Source organism: Pecten maximus, chromosome 14 (assembly GCF_902652985.1).
Source record: "Pecten maximus chromosome 14, xPecMax1.1, whole genome shotgun sequence".
NCBI classification, from domain to species: domain Eukaryota; kingdom Metazoa; phylum Mollusca; class Bivalvia; order Pectinida; family Pectinidae; genus Pecten; species Pecten maximus.
Window position 1 is genome coordinate 5,216,202 of NC_047028.1, and position 21,882 is coordinate 5,238,083.

The 21,882-nt window shown below is 35.2% G+C and overlaps 1 protein-coding gene and 1 long non-coding RNA gene across 3 annotated transcripts; one reads left to right on the plus strand and one right to left on the minus strand.

Annotated features, from left to right (window-relative positions):
* Positions 1-1,313: 1,313 nt before the first annotated feature.
* On the plus strand, positions 1,314-4,119 carry LOC117342922. Its single transcript, XR_004535926.1, has 3 exons — positions 1,314-1,490; positions 1,700-1,834; positions 3,813-4,119. It is a non-coding gene; the product is annotated as an uncharacterized LOC117342922 (long non-coding RNA).
* A 5,785-nt stretch (positions 4,120-9,904) lies between these two features.
* Positions 9,905-21,379, minus strand: LOC117342721 (excitatory amino acid transporter-like). Of its 2 annotated transcripts, XM_033904936.1 has the most exons (12): positions 21,221-21,379; positions 20,252-20,282; positions 16,850-17,037; positions 16,373-16,447; positions 14,650-14,772; positions 14,403-14,484; positions 13,444-13,610; positions 12,647-12,773; positions 12,037-12,270; positions 11,600-11,794; positions 11,148-11,282; positions 9,905-10,420 (listed from the first exon to the last, which is right to left on the minus strand). In XM_033904936.1, exons 2-12 carry the CDS (start codon positions 20,254-20,256, stop codon positions 10,249-10,251), a joined length of 1,503 nt encoding a protein of 500 aa, XP_033760827.1. In that variant the 5' UTR covers positions 20,257-20,282; positions 21,221-21,379; the 3' UTR covers positions 9,905-10,248. The 2 variants fall into 2 exon arrangements, with proteins under 2 accessions (XP_033760827.1, XP_033760828.1); XM_033904937.1 differs by lacking the exon at positions 20,252-20,282 and having other exon boundaries at positions 10,056-10,420.
* Positions 21,380-21,882: the final 503 nt, after the last annotated feature.

Here is a 21,882-nt window from a genome sequence, read left to right on the forward strand (position 1 = left end):
GTTACAACATATAACACAATGTAAAACAAACAGTATTTTACATTGGCACCTTACCATACCTATAGTATGGAAAAAATATTGTTGTATAGATACACAAATAGTGACATCGTATACGGTAATTATGACATCGTATACGGTAATAGTGACATCGTATACGGTAATTGTGACATCGTATACGGTAATAATGACATCGTATACGGTAATAATGACATCGTATACGGTAATAATGACATCGTATACGGTAATAATGACATCGTATACGGTAATAATGACATCGTATACGGTGATAGTGACATCGTAGACGGCAATAAATAGTGACATCACGTCAGAATATGCATAGGTATTCGACTTCCAAGAATTATTGATTTTTAATCTATTATAGAGCTACTTAAACTATGGAGCTAGTAGAAATCGCTTTCTATTTCAATATGGTTTATGACTAATTATATATCTATTCTTTTTTTAAATTTTCGTTCTTTTGTTCAATTCGCCCAAATCATCGCTAAATAGTCTTAAGCATCCTTGACCCTGCAGGTAGGGCGTAAGAATTGTACCTGCTGCCCCCATTGCATGATCGTAAGAGGCGACTAAACTTGGGATCTTATCTTTTCTCTTCTTAACAACTTTCTTCTTCCTAATGTCTCCCTTGACAATGCCTCACTTTTGGCCTTTAGTTGAGCGTTCGCCCCTGTGAGGAAGGTTTTGGGTTCTGTCCCCTGGCCGAGACATACCAGAGTCTTTAAAAATGGTAGTTGCTGCTCCTGCTTAGCGCTCAGCAAATTAGGAGTGGGACGACTGGTTCGCCCGTTGTCAGTATAATGTGACCGGGTGGGGTGTGCTGCTGGGTGTCTTCGGCAGTATGCTTCAGTGAGGTAGCACTCTAAATCGGCAAAAGATCCGGCCTATCACAAGGAGACTTAACACAAACATACCGCAGCTTCCCAAAACACACATACGCACTCACCACACGCATGCATGTCGCACGCACGGGAGGCCGTCCTTAAATGACCTTAGCTGTTAATAGGACGTTAAACAAAATAAACCAAACCAAACCAAACTTAAGCATCCTAAGAAGTATTTGTGTCACGTGTGTATGTCATTTGTACAAACATTTAAGATGTATAACTTTTTGTTGCGTTTTTCGAACCTGATTAACCTGATGAAGAAAACTATCAAATGTACATAAGATTCAATATCGATTGTTTTGGTCGATAATATCAATGTCGTCTTAAAACTGAACCTAATCACTGACTTTCAGATCGAGGATAATCAAACTACATTGTATTATTTCGCAGTGCCGTCGCTATCCCTGAGATCCTATCTGCGTGTGAGAATCACCAGAAAGTAGACAGGAGGGTCAGTAGGTTTGTCGTGCCGTTGTCTGTCACTATCAGTGCCAACGGAAGTGCCGTGTTCATCACATCGGCGGCCATATTCTCAGGCAATATCACAGGAATTAGTCTGAATGTTGGTGACATTGTCATTATTAGGTGAGATGACCATTGGGAATGTTAAACCTTCTTTAATGTAGCCGTTCTCTAGTCTTACCGGTAATAATGTCTATGTATATCATTTCTATACCTTTAGTAGCGGTAAGGTTATATCTTAAGTGATAACGGATATGTTTTTTCGTTTTGTTATGATCAATTGGCATTAACCCTTAAATTCTCTAATATAAAATAATGTAATCTCATTTTAGTATTTTGACCGCCATCTGCGTCATGGCGTTACCCAGCATACCGAGTTCTGGAATCGTTACCTTGGTGATGATATTAACCTCCATGAACATCCCGCTGGATTCTATTTCTCTCCTGTTCGCGGTTGAATGGTTTTTGTAAGTATCAGAATTTAACACTATGTATTAAATTGATATCAAACAGCGTATATATACTGAAACGAAAAAGAAACGCAACATGGAAAATTGTGATTAATTTTGTATTAAATATACATATCTGTATAAAAATCGCGGAAATAAACATGCACCCTGCCTAACACCCATACCAATCTTCAAAATCACCCAAGTGTGACTAGAGACCTATGCACTTCCGGCGCGGTAAAAACATCAAAAACCGTGCCTGTACAAACATATGCGTTCTTTTTTCATTCAAACCAGTATCAATTCATCACTAACATTGAGCCACATCATCGCCAATACTTTTGCAAACAATAATTCCTTTTACAATTATGCCACGGTTATCAAAGGTTGATAGAGGACGTGCTATAGCGATGCTTCTGGCAGGGAACACGCAACTTCACGTCGCTCGACAATTCAGAGTTCACAAATCGACTATTAGTCGATTAGTTTCACGTCTTAACGCAACAGGAAGAGTCGATGACCAGCCGAGATCAGGACGTCCACGCGTAACGTCGCGACGTCAAGACCGGGTTCTTAGGTTGGCACACCTGCGTAACAGGAGATTAACGGCCGCTGAAACGGCAAGGAATACGATTGGTAATCATAACCGTCGAATTCATCCCCAAACAGTGATCAACAGACTGCGTGAGGCTAATTTGCGTGCAAGGCGACAGTACGTTGGTTTACCACTAACACCGCAACGTCGAGCACGTCGTATGCAATGGGCAACGGCACATATGCCCAGACGTTTTCCTATGAGACGTTGGAGGTCTATGCTCTTCACCGATGAATCTCGATTCACGTTATTTCGAGCAGATGGCCGTCAACGTGTGTACCGGCGTCGAGGCGAACGTTTTGCTGACGCCTGTGTTTTGGAACACGACCGATTTGGGGGTGGATCAGTTATGGTTTGGGCGGGAATCTCCCATGGTTTGAAGACGCCTTTGGTGATAGTCAATGGGAATTTAACGGCCGTACGCTATCGGGATGAGATCCTTAGGCCCCATGTTGTGCCGTTTGTTAGGCAGCATCATCTAACCTTTCAGCAAGATAACGCGAGACCACACGTTGCAAGAGTCTGTAGAGACTTTCTTGCGACACAGAACATTGTTCCTATAGATTGGCCTCCATATAGCCCCGACCTGTCCCCAATCGAGCATTTGTGGGATGAATTAGACAGAAGAATTCGAAATCGCCGTAACCCCCCAAATACCCTCCCTCAGTTAGCAAATGCACTCGTCCAAGAATGGAATAACATTCCAATACGGAAAGTCAATGCCCTGATGAACTCAATGCAACAAAGAATTAGAGATGTGATAACTGTTCGAGGAGGACACACACGATATTAGGGCACGGTTTCAAAACTGCTGCCATTTCAACTTGGATTCACGTAGGGTACTACCAATCATGACCTTCTAGCAAAGTGACCTGTTCTTAAAAATCTCTAAACATTTAAAGGATGTTACATCAATATTCAATATTAACTATTACATATGAAATTTAAACATAATGCTCACAAGTATTATTTTATTAAACCTACAATTTGAAGTTGCGTTTCTTTTTCGTTTCAGTATATATATGTTTTGCAATTAAACCGTGTCTTTGGAGATGTGATACGTGAATGAAGGCTATTATTGACTTTCTTCAGTTTCTGTGTAATATCGTATTGTTTAAATACTGTAAGACTCATCAGCGTAAATCTAAGAAACTTTCTTCTCGCGAGATATTAAACTTAAGAACATGTAGTCAAAAGTTTTGCAGATCATTAATTATTTACGAAAACATGACGTCTACTTCTATCAAAATTAAATCTTCATGTTTATGGTTTAAATGTTTTCATGTTTTGTATCATTCTGAGGGTAGGGACCGTTTATCATAATAACCTAGCTATAACATGTTTATACATGTATGTAGTGAAGACGTTTGGGATGATATTGGAGTGGTGTTTTTGTTGCAGAGACCGGGTACGATCGTCAAGTAACCTCGTGAGCCATGCACACTGTGCAGTTGTGACGTATCATTTCTGTAGGAACGCTCTGGAGCAGTCCAATATAATACAGGACATCGGAAAAGACAATGACAACACAGAGTTAGAAGTTTAGACATTTTGTTAATTATCGTCAAATCAGTAAATATATCGTGGAAGAACGTCTTTTCTTCGACACAAAGGTTTATACTAAGTTTTGATAATCACCTACGAGTGATTTGATATGTTATTTTGCGTGGTTCTAGAGTTCACCATCAAATGCCTAGATGTCAACTGAAATATCAATTTAAGTTAAATCAAGTTAAATATTATTATTTTAAGAAATTGATACTACTTGTTCATTATAGCTGTAAATAGGGTTTAATCGCATTTATTTATGGATTAAACGAGTTAATAACAAGTTCTATTGATGTAAACACCTAAAACTAAAGTGCTCCCAGAAGAAGCCGCGGAGAGCTTTGTGTATTAGGATCACTTTAGTTTTCGGTAAATACGTCGATAAACCAATTTATTCTCTCGTTCAATCCTTGTGACTTTATTTCAAATCTGAACAGAAAACATTCAATAACGAAATGTGTTTTGAATCACAACAGCAAGTGTACTTTGGTAAAATGATTTTGACGTTTTCACAGGCCACGTTTTAAAATCTCCTCGCTTCAATGAAGCTCTTATCTTTATGTAACCGCGAAATGAACACAGTATCAATAATTTGATGTTTTACATCAATGCTTTGTTTACCTCTTTACTCTTGGTGTTGTTCATCTGAGGTTCCGATGGTATTAATGACGTCATATGCACTGTTTCTATAACCCTATTGGACATCATTGGTAACACAGTTGGACATCATTGGTAACACAGATGGACATCATTCATAACCAAATTGGACATCATTGGTAACCCGATTGAACATCATTTGTAACCCAATTGGACATCATGGGTAACCAAGTTGGACATCATTGGTAACCAACATGGACAATACTGGTAACCCCATTGCACATCACTGGTAACCCACTTGGACATCATTGGTAACCCAATTGGACATCATTGGTAACCAAGTTGGACATCATTGGTAACCCAATTGGACATCATTGGTAACCAAGTTGGACATCATTGGTAACCCAATTGGACATCATTGGTAACCCACTTGGACATCATTGGTAACCCAATTGGACATCATGGGTAACCCAATTGGACATCATTGGTAACCCAGTTGGAAATAATTGGTGACCAAGTTGGACATCATTGGTAGCTAAGTTGGAAATCATTGTTAACCGGACGCTATAAATATCTCATTGTCTAGATAAACATGTATGTGTAAATAGTTTCGGTTTATATTCTTCTTGAGACTGCTTATTGCGGATAGCTTTTTCCTGGTGCCAAGAGAAACGTTACATGAATTCATCGAAGAAATTATCAGGGCAGGCCATAAAGTAAAATTGACCATGTCAATGTTCAACAGAAGACTTCCAGAAATCCATTTCTGTTCTGATGTCTAACCTGAGCAGGCCATAAAGTAAAATTGACCATGTCAATGTTCAACAGAACACTTCCAGAAATCCATTTCTGTTCCGGTGTCATCGCCCTGATTTGAACATGGCATTATTCTTGATGACGTGTGCCATCTAGGATGCATACAACGCTTAACCTTCAAGAACACCTTTTGTGTTGGTACTTTTTCTACGGTCTCCTTGAACATTTAAATTATATTCGCATTTTGCTTTTGCAAATAACCAGACATCTTCAGTGTCCATTAGATTGGAACACCCCTGACTCTACCTGGGCTAACTTTTTTCGTCTCCTTCGATGTTGGGGTCTCGAGGGTCCTCTTAGTAGAAACATCTAAGAACGCATCCCCGGTTGTACAGTAAGATAATCAGACATATTCTCTCCAATTTCCTGAACGGATTTTCAGGTAAATGGTACATGTTGGTATTTATATAGATCGTGGCTGTCAGACTTCGGGATACATTGTATTATCAGTAACAGTGTGATAGAATGTATGTTTTGATATAAAGCAAATTGTCATTCAGCTTCACGTGCCTCTACTGTTGTACATAACGTATTGCTGAAATAAACGATTAACACAGCACCAATACGAACTAATGTTCTCTTTTGTTTCTCTGTGTATTTGTCGTTCTATTTGTTCACGATTTTGCTATGTGAGATTATGTTATATCTTTTAGTTTACACGATTAACATAAAATGAATTAATACCTTATTTCCGGTCTCTTTAGTGTCCCCTAAACAAGAACATGACATGTTTCTGCCAAATTCATGCGTGACAGCTTATAAGTAAATCTGCATCAAGTGTAAGTTGATAATTGATATCATGAATTTCGTTCACATTCTCAAATGACTCGGAGTTATCTCTCTTTACTATAATAATGGATACCAAGGCAGAATAATACATGTAAAACAGATTTTGGCTGTATTATATTGAAAAGGATTTACATAGGCTCTGATGTCCAATTCATTTGACATATTGAAAGAAAACAAAAAGAAAAAGAAATTGCAAGTGAAAGTGAAACCAGAACATTCGAGAAATTACTCCGTTGCATATGGAACAGTAGACATATACTGTCCCTACTGTTTAGGTAGCACACCACAGTAAGACAGCCTGGCCATGGGCAATTTTTTTGTTAAGCAAATAACTCCTGTATTATGATATGCATAAAAAATGAAAAAATAAATGTACACTATAATTGGTATATTCAGTATGAAGTAGTACATACAGGCTTCACATTTATTAAAACAAAAATCAATAAATTGGTTCCGGATTTTAAATATCCGGATTTTCCGAACGTGTGTTTACACAGGAAATTTAGTTTTGCCTACAGCGCAAAATGGAAGCCCACAGAAAAGGTAAGATAGCGGAAAAACTTAATTTACAACATATGTCCAAACAAGATTAATTCTGTCTTTGGGATATTTAATTTTAAATAGGTTTCAGAAAAAAAATTGTGTAGAGAATTGTGCCATTTTGGGTCAAATATCATAATATTTTGCAATTTTTGAGAATTTTTTAAGATGTTACCATGGTATTCACAGCTCTAAAAATCACAGAAAATATCAGTTTACTTATCCTTCAGAGCTCTATTAAAATTGCAAATGTTGTACAGATTTCAAATTTATATACATTTGTACTTTATTAGAGGTTATATGTAAGGTTAACTGGCAATGTTTACATATCTAAAACATGTGCCATATTTTTCAGAATTTGGCATTTTTACTGTACACTGCTACCTTATAAGGGCTGAAAAATGTTATTTTTTGGAAATTGTGCTTAATTATGCTTGATTAAGCTTCATTTTAATTCATTATTGCTCAAAAATGCATAAAAACAATCTAAAACTTGTTTATTATCTGGCTTGTCATATTAGAGGAATCAAGGGAGGTAACTCGCATATCTACCCATTTTAAGGGTGGGTTAATTAAGCATAATGTTAATGAGTCAGTGTAAATTGAAAAGATATTCTATGTTTTATAACAAACCCAATATAACTTATTGGGTATCTAACAAACCATATAGACTGAATTCTGGTTTGTTTCACCTGATTTATTACCCCGTATCCATGGAAACTATTACAGTAAGTGTTATTTTTTGAAATATTTGGTGAAACCATTATTTTCAGTTTATTTATACAATGGTAAGCATGTAATTTCAATTTATTGAGTGTACGGTTGACACAATATTGTCAATTATTGTCATTTCCTTCGGTAAAGCAGAAAAAATAGCATTTTCCGCATAAAATGGGATCAGCGGACACTTTCATATGATCATTGGTACATATCTGAATAACCGGGGTGGAAACAGATGATTGTGATGTCATAGGCATGACATTTTGAAATCTTGGATGTCATGTCATGATTTATCAGTAAGAATATTACATGTGTTGCTAAGCTGAGGTTTGGAAAGGAATTTGGTTATTTATTATGACACCATTGAGTATTTATGACGTCATAGATACCATCTGATGACGTCATAGTTACTGATGACGTCATGGTAACTATGACGTCATATTACAAGGCTAAATTTGATAGTTGTATAGTATTTTTTGCTTGATTACATGCACAGAGACTCAAAGTACCACATTCAACTCAAAACACAACTTTATTCAAGAGATATACAGAATTATGGGAGTTTTCATCTTTAAAATTACCTCCCCTTATTACTGGATTGGGAGAAAAAGTTGTCAAAATACACCTCTCAGGGAAATCAGCAATACTCGGTGACTATTAAAGATACACAGTAACCGGATATGTCATTTTGTTCGTCGGAACATGTTCTAGACATTCATGGGGTTTTTAGTAAAATTAGAATTTAAAAAAGTGATGTATAAGGTAGCACACCACAGTAAGACAGCCTGGCCATGGGCAATTTTTTTTGTTAAGCAAATAACTCCTGTATTATGATATGCATTAAAATGAAAAAATAAATGTACACTATAATTGGTATATTCAGTATGAAGTAGTACATACAGGCTTCACATTTATTAAAACAAAAATCAATAAATTGGTTCCGGATTTTAAATATCCGGATTTTCCGAACGTGTGTTTACACAGGAAATTTAGTTTTGCCTACAGCGCAAAATGGAAGCCCACAGAAAAGGTAAGATAGCGGAAAAACTTAATTTACAACATATGTCCAAACAAGATTAATTCTGTCTTTGGGATAGAGATATTTAATTTTAAATAGGTTTCAGAAAAAAAATTGTGTAGAGAATTGTGCCATTTTGGGTCAAATATCATAATATTTTGCAATTTTTGAGAATTTTTTAAGCTGTTACCATGGTATTCACAGCTCTAAAAATCACAGAAAATATCAGTTTACTTATCCTTCAGAGCTCTATTAAAATTGCAAATGTTGTACAGATTTCAAATATATATACTTTATTAGAGGTTATATGTAAGGTTAACTGGCAATGTTTACATATCTAAAACATGTGCCATATTTTTCAGAATTTGGCATTTTTACTGTACACTGCTACCTTAAGGCTGATATATAGAGGTAACACAACGAGTGGTTGTTGTATATGGTAGTTCTTTCTCTCAAGTTAGTCATTTTTCAAAACTTAAAAAAAAAATGTTTGCAAACTTCTGTATAGACTGGATTACCTGCCATAGTTTGTCTACTCTCCGCTACGCTTCGCTTCGAAAATACATATTCATGAGCGCAGCCAAGCGGAGAGAAATGGTACTAAGGCAGGTAATCCAGTCTAACTTCTGTAAGAATCATACAGTTTGCAAACACATTTTTTTCATACCCCGATGAAACTAAAAAAAATTGACATCGATGCTTAAATAATTAATTTTTCTTTGTTTTCATGGTAAATACTCAAATGTGATTGGTCGAAAAATTCTTTTCATTCTTCTATGAAAGAAATTCCGAGAATGGCGCGAAAAATGTGACGAAACAAAATTTGTTTCATACCCCGATGAAACTAACAAAAATTGACATCAATGCTTAAATGAAAAAAAATTTGTTTGCAAACTGTATGAATCCGCGTAAGTTTGCCAACAAATTTTTTTCATATCCCTATGAAACTAAAAAACAATTGACATCAACGCTTATAATTAATTTTTGAAAATAAAAATCTAATTTAAAACATGTTTTATGTACAATTTCACTGGTTTTATATGGGATTCTTTTTTCTCAAATCAATACACAACGTCAATTGTCGTATTGTGACGTCAAAGTTTTCGCGCCATTCTCGGAATTTCTTTCATAGAAGAATGAAAAGAATTTTTCGACCAATCACATTTGAGTATTTACCATGAAAACAAAGAAAAATTAATTATAGTGGTATGAAACAAAAATATCAACCAATCTGAAAGCCGCATTCTGCGTACAAACAATGGAAAATTCATTATATGTATTTAGTTTCAGAAATGTTTTACAATGTAAAACTATGAATGGGTAATTTGTTGGTGAAGAACATACACGTTGAATATGAATGAAAACAAAACATGTTTACCACAAAAATCTGAAAAAAAAAAAAAAAAAAAATTATTGTCAATATTTTGAAGTTCATACTATAAAACATTAATACTGATCGTTTTTGGTCATAATAGATTGACCATGGCATCTCAATGCATTAATCATACAATGTTACTGCTTTACCTGGATTAAATTGAACAAGTTGGGGACTTTTCATTTGAGGATATCTGACATTTTATATATCTGACGTTACAACGAGGAAATTATGCATACAAGGGATGATTGATATGTTGTGAGCCTGGTATTGAAGGAGGTAGTCCTACATGTACTATTCTCTGATAGGGCCGTGTACTCTAGGCCAACAGAGTTGGCATTTCACAGGAAGGGTACATTCCATCCTGACCAAGGATCATGCAATGAGAAAGCTTTCGGCCCAATGGGTACCAACACTTCCCTTGTTCGTTACTATCAATTAAGATGGTGCTCGTTATTAACCAAGTCCACGGTTGTTTGCTTTTCCTGACTGTTTTTCTTTTCTGTCGATATGTCAAACATTTCCAGAGTCTTTTTACAGAAGTGATAAGTCACAACAACACAGTGGGTATGGCTCACAACATTACTGGTGGTACGGATACGATCTCTGTAACAAGAACGAGATATAAATAGTTCATATTTATTACTCAGTAGCAAGTATATGTCGATCAATTTCGCCAAAATATATAACATAGTACTACTCTATTCTAGTTAGTTAGTGTTATTAGTTGCATGCAGTTACTGGTGTATTACCTACAATGTACATGGCTTCGTCTATTGCCGGGTTTTATCTCGCTAACTATAGTAAGTGTTCTGTTGTCTGTATTTAGTTTATAAGGTACTGGTTTATCGCCTACATGACCCCTTCTATAACAGGATTCGTCTCACAGACTATAGTCAATGTTATGTCTGTTTTAGTTACTGATTCACCACCTACATATTATGTACATGGCTCTTTCTTTTAAAAGGATTCGTCTCAAAGACTATAGTCAGTGTTTACATGACTCCGCCTAACAACTTGTTTCGTATTATTGACTAATCAGCGTTTTGTCGGTTTCTTTCTAGTGTTACACCGTATGGTCATTATTTCATAGTTAAAGAAATGGTAATTATTCAGAATCTTTCTTCACTGCGCTATCAATAAAATGTACATCAATCGTTGATTAGTTTTACGCAGGCAGGTGTTTTTCTTTCTGATTTGTATCTATTGTACAATGTACCTAAGTAGGCGTGAGCAAATTAATGTTGACTATGTTGCGAAATGTTGTTCCAACTTTGTGTCTCTTCAATATTAATTCAATCTAATTGCATTGTTCTACTGACATGATACTTACAAAAACCACTCGACCGCAAACAGAAGAGAAATGGAATCCGCTGGAATGTTCATTGAGGTTAAGATCATCACCAAGGTAACAATACTGGAGCTAGGTACACTAGGTATCGCCATTGAGCAAATTGCAGTTAAAATGCTGAAATGAGAATACAGAAGTCTGATGAAGACAAAGTTGTTAATACCACTGTACAAGAGCCCTCAGAATAAAAATACAAATACATATATACAGAACTCAATCAGACAAAAACTAAACATGTTAGTTTCTGACTGTGTCTCTCGGGAAGACTAGATAGAGTTGTGTCTTCGAATTCGGTCTAACGGTCATTATATATATAACTCAAATATAAGAAAGTAAGTAGATCGCTATTATATGATGTACATGTTTATGAATTAATTATTTTTAGAACATGGTAGCGTTGTTAAGATGTTCAATTGTATGTTAGATTGACTTACCCTATAAGAAGAACATCACCAAAACTCACGTTGACCCCGGCCATATTGGCCACAAACATGGCTGCCGCCGTGATATAGAGGGCACTGCCGTCGGCATTCAGTGTAACACAAAAAGGAATAACAAACCGACTGACTCTTCTATCAACTTTTTGGTCGTCCTCGCACGCAGCTAACATCTCCGGAATAGCCACCGCCCTGTAGCATACCAAGAAGGTTGGCATTAAGTCAGGTATGAAATAATATCACTTACCTGATTATATCTTAGAGGAAATAAATATGGTACTGAGTTCACAATCGTTTTCTAATTCAATAACAGCCAACACTTCTTTATACAAAAGACTGTCAGACACCCAACCAAACGATAACGGCTGCTTGTTATTTATCATGTGTTGGTGGTCCCGCCTCAGCTATAAGAAGGAAGTATACAGTGTACTTACGTACTTGTCGATGCAAGGCCTATCATCCATGCTTTACCGATTTGTAAGGCAAATCTGTACGGATTCCGGCGAGTCAAAGCAAAAAATATGAGTGGCATTATAATGAGTTGGTGTAGAACTATGCCTGCCGTGACCACGGCCACAAACACCCCCAAAGCTCGAAACACCTCTTCAAGCTCTGTTATAGACGCTATGGAGGCAGCAATTAAGCTCAAGATCCCTACAGGTGTAAACCTGCAATAGGTACAAATCGGAATCAGTTTGTTAGTCAGGACAACATTCGAACTGAAGAATAGAGGGTACGATCAAACGAACATAAAAAGAATGAAAGCTTGTAACAGATACAATTGTTTCATTCCATTTGTTGTCACTTCAAGGACTTAAATGACTGATCGCGTTATCATTTGCATATAATTTGTTGAACTTGAACATTTATCAATCGAATTGATGTGAACTATAGTTTACAGTTTACCTCGTAAACAATTTCGTATCATTATCAGGATGAGCTGACGATTACCATAACGAGATAACGTGTGACAGGTGTAGAGATATAGTCATATTACGTAGGTAGGTGAAGATCTTTAAGTCTGCGGAACTACAAAATATTTACCATAATAACCATCGAAGTATCACGAGAAAAATATCAGCCAACGACTCAAAGAAGTCCAACACGGGCTTCCCTTTCTCGCCCGCCTTGCTCAGGGCTATTCCGATCAGCATACAGGTCATAATGATTCCTTAGACGAGAAAACACATTAATGAGAGAGGTCAAAGTTTAAAACTTAACGGGGGAATGAGGATAATGTTCGTGAAAGGTAACAATGAAAATGGAAACATAACACAGTTAGAGATTAGAAGGTTAGCATTGTTGACATTACATCACACATTAACGACGTTGAAGAACAGAGCCAACCTCAATCTCTGTATAGGAGCATTTCACTGAAGTGTTGACACATCAGTCCATTATACACGAGTTATGGTTCTTTCTACATTTCTTTCATTTCCAATTGTCAATTGGAGAGCGTCAGTGACTACTAACAAAACACCAATAGGAGCAAGCCTTAAAGTATAGCTACAGTTTATTTATTACATAAGGAGTGGTGGGAGAGTATATCAATAAAATAATAACGGGGTTGTCTGTATCACTGTGCCGATGTAACTGCAAGTGTGTGTATAGAGATTAACACCTTTGCATTATTGGAAGGTCAATAAAACTGTAGAAAACGTGTAAATGGAATTCGCTGATATTAGCAATAATTTAGGTTTCATCATTCTATTTGTCGGTGTTACGATTCATACAAAAATACTTTATCAATGTTTATCATAAAAATATACATGTGATAGTTATTTGTTCATAAATGTCCTCGTCTCTGATACCTCACACTTGAGACGTTTACTGGTACTTACCCAGTAAATTGGTACCCGATGTCTTGCCGACTGTCTTGGTTAGATTCCTCACTGTCTCATCGACAGTTCCGTTTGTTGTATTCCTTAACACGGTCTCATACGTGACTTTATTTTCAGTGAGTGTTTGTTGGAACGTCATATCAACAATGTTGTCTGGCATTATATTACTGAAACATTTAAATAAAACATGGTCACGTGATATCTGTAACAAAAGATACTAAGGAGTGTTGACGCTCACAATGAAATGACTTTCATAGGATCTTTGTAAGACTGATATTTTCTCTACTTTTCCCCTCTATTGTCAATTATTTAAAAAAGAAAAAAAAGGAACAGAAGGATTACACACTTTAATACAACAGGAACCAATTTATGCAATTTGAGAAAGATTCATAAGAACTTTCTGAGGAATAGCGATAATAAGGATTGTTGATGGACAGGCAACAGACGGACAGACGGACAGACGACGGGCGACGGCGAATAATCTACCATCTTACGACGGTGGGCTGAAAATCGTCTTGTCAAATATTTGGTAATCACAATTTCTTTTGACATCAATATTTAGGATTGGTTAAAAACAACAACAAAAATAGCATACCAAAATACAAACGGAATGATAATTCTAACTCAAAGTTGATCACACGAGGGCAATATATGAACAAAATGATAGTTTACATCAGCCTTTTAAAAATAAAAAGCGTATGGAAACGAGGATTACAAATAAAGGTATTACAAAATTCAATCCAAAGGGAATCAAATGAAAATTCACCCAGCAGGATTTTTTCCAACAAATTATATAACATATTATTATTGGAGATATACTGTCTGATATGTAATACTTACCGTAGTATATATAACACATTGTTAGTGAACATATACTGTCAGGTATGTAGTAGTGATATTTACCGTAGTATATATAATACATTGTTATTGAAGATATATTACTGGTATGTAATATTTACCGGAGCAAATCTGCGAAAACATCTGAGGTTTCTATGATCGTGGTGGATTTTGGTTCCATTGTGTCTGAACTCACTCCAACACCTGTGTAGCAAAGTCGACAACATGTAACAGTCTGTTTCAAACTCAGACTAAACAAACGGAATATTAACATAACAGTCACACTGACGGATCTCATAAACAACATTAACAATACAGTCAAAGTAAACAAACGTTTCAGTTTTAGTCACGATAAGATCAATACTCTACCTGGTTTCAGTAAGAGTCCGAAGACGATGGCGATGACACAGGCGAGGATATTTGTGACGGTGATGAAGACGAATGCCACTAAACTTATACGACCGTTGGACTTGGCGTCCAGGGATGCTGTTGCTATATAGGAGTAGAAAATGGTCAAAATCTTATCAGCAAGCCTACTGTTCAGTAGTATTAGGTAGACAGTTGATTACCAGGATAAATGCAATTAAAATATGAATTGTAATTAAAATAAATTCGATAATGAGAAATCTTCACGATAACCATAACATAATAAAATTCAATTAATATATGCAGCTTACATACGTGTAATAATAACTCTTGGTGCGCCTTCCAAGAATACGGTTTAACGTTTAACACAAAAACCGAACCATTCCTGCAATATGTGACAAAATTTGAACGAATAATTGTATTTAGATTTCAGGCCTACCTCGATTTGGGGTGTGGATGGTTGTAAAAACGTTCTAATATATATTAATATACATAATTGTTTTTATCGTTAATGGGTGACTGCAAGTATTTGTATTTCATTTTAATATGTCATAGAGTCATGCAGCATGAAAGGAAACAATAATTTGTAAGTGAACATGTTGGCGAAGTCATCCCGGGTACGTTCTTTATAAAAACACCGAGTACAAGAACAGATCTGTAATTACAACTCAGTATCAGAGTTCTGACGACGTGAACTCAAGATGTATCAATAAAGTATCCTTACCTGTAAATAAATTACTGACAGTGTCAGCTTACCTGTAAATATGTTACTGACAGTGTCAGCTTACCTGTAAATACATTTCTGACAGTGTTAGCTTACATATAATTACAATTCTGGCAGTATCAGCTTACTTGTAATAACATTACTGGCAATGTCAACTTACCTTCCTGTGTCAGTTTACTTGTATTTACATTAATAACTGTGTCAGCTTACCTGTAACAACATCAAGTGCAAATATGCATTTACCAGTAATTACATTTTTAGCAATGTGACATTACCTGTAATTACATTATTGACAATGACACCTTACCTGTTATACTAATATTGTAAACGTTACTGTTACGTTTCTGACAACGTGAGCTAACCTGTAATTACGTTACTGACAACGTGAGCTTACCTGTAATTACGTTACTGACAACGTAAGTTTACCTGTAATTACGTTACTGACGACGTAAGTTTACCTGTAATTACGTTACTGACAACGTAAGTTTACCTGTAATTACGTTACTGACAACGTAAGTTTACCTGTAATTACGTTACTGACAACGTAAGTTTACCTGTAATTACGTTACTGACAACGTAAGTTTACCTGTAATTACGTTACTGACAACGTAAGTTTACCTGTAATTACGTTACTGACAACGTAAGTTTACCTGTAATTACGTTACTGACAACGTAAGTTTACCTGTAATTACGTTACAGACAACATAAGTTTACCTATAATTACGTTACAGACAACGTAAGTTTACCTGTAATTACGTTACTGATAACATAAGCTTACCTGTAACAACGTTACTAACATAGTGAGCTTACCTGTAATTACGATACAGACAGCGTAAGCTTACCTGTAATTACGTTACAGACAACGTGAGCTTACCTGTAAATACGTTACAGACAACGTAAGCTTACCTGTAATTACGTTACTGACAACATGAGCTTACCTGTAATTACTTTACTGATAACTTGAACTTACCTATAATTACGTTACTGATAACTTGAACTTACCTGTGATGACGCTACTGATGATGAGCGGAATGACCATTAATTTTAACATCCTGATGAACAGTTCCCCCGGCATACCTGTACAGAATACGTGATGGTAAATATATTACATATAGTAAATATGTTGATTTATTTTGATATACTTGATAAGACGGTTAGCATACTGTACTGACCCTTACAGTTTGTGCTGAGGCGATTGATTTCAATTTGTTCTGTTCAGCAAATGGCATTATAGTCTCCACTCAAACAGATAGCAATCAGCTAGATTTTATATATGTAAGTGTCGCTAAAGTCAATACAATTGAGAAATAGCCACGCCTATAGATGTAAAATATTAATGTTTAAGAATAAATTATGTATTTAAACAGAGAACATAGATAGTAAATATGAATGTTTGAACTGCTATGAGAGCTATCACAATAGTTACTACCAGAGACCTATTTACTACACACAACGGCAATGTTAGGTGTATGAACCTACCTATCCATGTCAGCAATACAGGAGATGGATTTACCTCTCGGATACCAAACCCAACACCGAAACCCAGCACTATACCCACTGACGTCAGCAGGAGTAGTAGGTTATCGTTAACCCATCGTCTTAGTGGCGAGGTCCTTCTGTTAGCAATCATGTTGGCATCACTCTCCTCTACCTCTTCCATTGAAGACCTGCAGAGAACAGAATACAGGTGAGGTTAAAGGTAAAATACTCAACATTCACTCATCCATGTCGGTGGTTATAAATAGACTTGCGAAAGTCCCTCTTTCCTTATAACAAAACAGTTTCAAATAGCTTAGTCATTCAATACAATTATTTTGAACCTGAAAAATTCAGCTCAATTTTGTTATGCATGCTGACAAATCTAAATCCTATCTTGTTGATCAATGATATAATAGTTTCACTTTTCGGTGTATTTAATCTTAATGATTGTAAGTATAGCATTAACATGTACTACTTATCGCACGTTTACTCGTAAGTGCCAACTATGATCCATTGGTTTCAATTAATGTCAATGATTAAAACTTATACAGATTACAACCAAGCCAAATGATAACCGCGATGATTTCAATTTCCCAATTGTTAATTTTCCATTTCTAGCATGCATGTTGCACGCACGGGAGGCCGTCCTTAAATGACCTTAGATGTTAATAGGACGTTAAACAAAATAAATCAAACCAAACCAAACCCCGCTTTCCTATCTACTGTATTAACATGTCCCGGCTGATTCAATATTTAAGTACTTGTTCCCATTATCACGATTTCCGTTGCATTCCTTAGGAATGTCACACACACGACTTTATTTTGAGTGAGTGTTTGTTGGAACAAGGTAAAACAAATAATATCTTAGATCAAGTAGCTACAACAACATACGACCTGACCTCGAGTATTTCCATATTACAGCTTTGTGGACCTGGGAATAGTAATGGTTTATCATTGTGACAATTGTTTGTCATAACATGATAATGTCATACGCATTTTCACGTCACAATAGAGATAAACATGGTCTCATAATATCATAAGATATTTCATATCAGTGATAAATGCTGTTTTTTTAACGATGCTTCAAAAATATGAAAATTAACACTAAAATGTGATATGTTTGTTAACGTAACATTCAAAGCCATTTCTGATAATCCGAGGTGTAAGTTGATGTACTATGTATCAGATTACTGCCGACATCTTTAAATATCTTCGCTTCTTATCTCGATACACATAGTATTACGACCTGACGGTCTTACAGCGAAGAAACCAAACCGACCTCTACACTGAACACAGTTGTATGGACATATCTGAGTACATTTTTATATAAAACAATAATGTGACATTACAAAGACAGTAAATGTAGGATACATCTAGCTGTAACCAAGAGTATAGGAAACATTCAACTCTCTGGTAACCAGAATTATATATCCACTTGTCTAGTAACCAGAATTATAGGACATATTTATATGTCTGGTAACCAGGATTATAAAACATATTTATATGTCTGCAAACCAGGATATAAAATCTATTTATATGTCTGAAAACCAGGATTATAAAACATATTTATATGTCTGAAAACCAGGATTATAAAACATATTTATATGTCTGAAAACCAGGATTATAAAACATATTTATATGTCTGAAAACCAGGATTATAGGACATATTTATATGTCTGAAAACCAGGATTATAGGACATATTTATATGTCTGAAAACCAGGATTATAAAATATATTTATATGTCTGAAAACCAGGATTATAAAATATATTTATATGTCTGGTAACCAGGATTATAGGACATATTTATATGTCTGGTTACCAGAATTATATATCCACTTGTCTAGTTACCAGAATTATAGGACATATATTTACCTGCCTGGTAACCGGGATTATAGAACATGTTTACCTATCTGGTAACCAGGATTGTAGGACATATTTATATGTCTGGTAACCAGGATTATAGAACATATTTACCGGTCTGATAAACAGGATTATCAAACAATTTTTTGTCTGTTAACAAGGATTATAGGACATATTTACCTGTCTGGTAACCAGGATTATAAAACATGTTTACCTGTCTGGTAACCAAGATTATAGAACATGTTTACCTGTCTGGAAACCAGGACTACAGAATATATTTACCTGTCTGGTAACCAGGAGTATAGGACATATTTACCTGTCTGGAAACCAGGATTGTAGGACATATATTTACCTGTCTGGTTACCAGGATTATAGAACATAATTACCTGTCTGGAAACCAGGATTATAGAACATATTTACCTGTCAGGTGACATGGTTATACGTGTACCTCCCTTCACTGTAATACTTAGTTGTTAGAGAGAGAGAGAGAGGGTGACAGCTTGTGTCCTTACTAGCTATATTGTAAATTAGTGTTTATATTTACTCTCTATCCTTATAAATAGGTCAACCAAAAATCGATCGTTTATTGAGTGATGTCGAGTTCAAAGAAGTGAGATTTTTATTTTGTCAGATAACATCGGTCTTGGATAGATCAACTTTAAAATATGTTTGATAGAAATCAACTATACAATATGTATGCGATAAAACCAACGTTACAATATGTTTAAGATCGATCAACTTTATATCATATAAATTTTAACTAATTTATAACAGTTCCATGGATAACATTTATATTTGTTCCCCGGAAAATGTTTTGTTCATACAATAAAATACGAAATTTGAAACTCTTTTTCTTATTTTAAAACTATCTTCACAAAATGCCGTATTTTGTATGAAGATGTTAAGATGTAGCATACAAAGTATAATGTTTGTGCTGGCGGCGACAGGGACACAGACAATACAGTTTTATTGTTTGGTATTAAATGATTGGATGCTAATCTAGCAGGTGTTGCCATGAACTACAAAATAAAACATTGTAAAACACTTTGAAGCTGACGGAATATATGTATAGGGTAGAGGTAGATATCATAAATAAATGTATGTATTTGAAAATTTAAAAATAAAATAAAATAAAATCACAGTTTGAGATGTGTACTCCACGATACTAAGTTTGTGGATTTTATATATTGCTTTGAAGCTACAGAATATAATTCAACACATTCTTAATGAGTATACCCGAATATACATGCGCTCCTAGGTACAGAGATATTACACACGATAGCATGTCCTCACTTCTGTGTACAGACTCTTTACCCATATTGAATAGTGTTACGTCCCATGCCTCTACATTACATACATTTCATGGAGAACGCTCCAAGAGGAATCAGATATCTTTATAGGAAATATCATATTGGAAGAACTTGCATTACATAGCACTCTTGTAATTACAGAACATCGGAGGATACTGAGGCCAGAAAAAGCCTATAAACAATCACATAGTTTGACATTGTTGTAGACAACAGTGACACACATATACTTACGTCATGACCTGGGATTTTATACAATGACTCACTGCAATAATTACATATTGTAAACATTACATAATGGCTTTATGGATGTATCTGTATGTACTTATTATGGTTAGGTTGTTATTGAAATGTATTGTGCTTGTTATCACTTTCTTATCATTCAATTAGTGAAAACGTCAATATTAATCTTACAAAATGCAGTATTTTGTTAAACACAGTGTAATCTGTTATTCAACGTTCAGTTTAATTGCTACCACAATATCTTAAGTGATATATGTCTACTTAACTACTGATCACTATTGATAATTTCTATATTATCTATAAACTTATCCTTTTATCTTTTTTTTTCATCCTTTATATTTCTGTTTCTCCCTTTTATGTTTACCGTTAGATGTTGTTCGTGCAGATAGTATGCTTTATAATGGTGATAATAAACATCAAACTCAGTACCTCCTATACAGACAGAGACCAAACAGTTAATTTGATTGAAGCATTGAAACCAAATGATCAAATCTGTATTTACCACCTACTAGATATAGTATGATAGCGAAAGATAAATTCTAATATCAGTATACAGGAATAAATAACAGGTATATCTATTACATTTCAAGATAGTAGCTATGTACAAGAATAAAGAAACAACAGAATCGGTATATCTATAATATTTCCAGATAGAAGATATATAAAAATAATGAAACAACAGGATCAATATATCTATAATATTTCCAGATAGTTATATACAATAACAAAAGAATCAGTATATCTATACTATTTCCAGAAAGTTATATACAATAACAACAGGATCAGTATATCTATAATATTTCCAGATAGTTATATACAATATATAACAACAGAATCAGTATATCTATTACAAACAGACAGATAACATATGGTATACCATTATATACAAACAAAACAAGCAGTGACTTTAAATATTACCTATATAAACTCACACAAAAACACATGTAACTTGATACTCACCTCTCTATAAACAGAGAATCCACACCGAGCTGTAAAATCCAAGACAGCTGACGACTACAGGAAATATCGATTTATAGGTTAACGACTTACACACCAACACAGTTGCCTCTCGACGTCAGAGCGGAAAAGTTGTGTACAACCAGATATGCACTAAACGTAGCTGTGCTGCATGCTCCACTTACTCCCCCTCAAAATGTTTTGATTAGTCATGTGACCCTCTGGTACTAAACTCTTCTGTTAAAAAGACACGTACATTTTATGGTATTACGTCATGAAGACTTTAATTATACCGAGTAAACCTGTTGCAGGAATCATTCATAATGTTTTTTATGGCGTCCTGGAGGGGCTGATAAGTTAGTTATGGTTTTGACTGCAGTTTAATGTTTATCTTGGATGTTTTAAAGAATGGGTGAGGTGGCCAACATGGTACGTAAACGCGTTCCAGTTTGTCACTTACGGAGGGAGGGAGGGAGGGGATGTGTACTTAACATACATTACAGTGTATATAAATGTGTGTGATAACCTGTGTGCGAATAAGAGTAGCGCAATATGATAAAACCTACATATATAGTGATATATACGAATATATTTCTTTTCTGTTCACTATATAGAGATACTATATTTAATTCATATAGATTGATTTACATTTTGACATATTTATT

Excerpts from the sequence above, each read along its gene's own strand:
- LOC117342721 (XM_033904936.1), bottom strand. Across the intron at positions 13,611-14,402 it reads GTTTTCGCAGATTTGCTCCG|TAATATAATGCCAGACAACA; the intron begins GTAAATATTACA and ends TAAATGTTTCAG. Across the intron at positions 11,283-11,599 it reads GGTGATGTTCTTCTTATAGG|CATTTTAACTGCAATTTGCT; the intron begins GTAAGTCAATCT and ends TTCTCATTTCAG.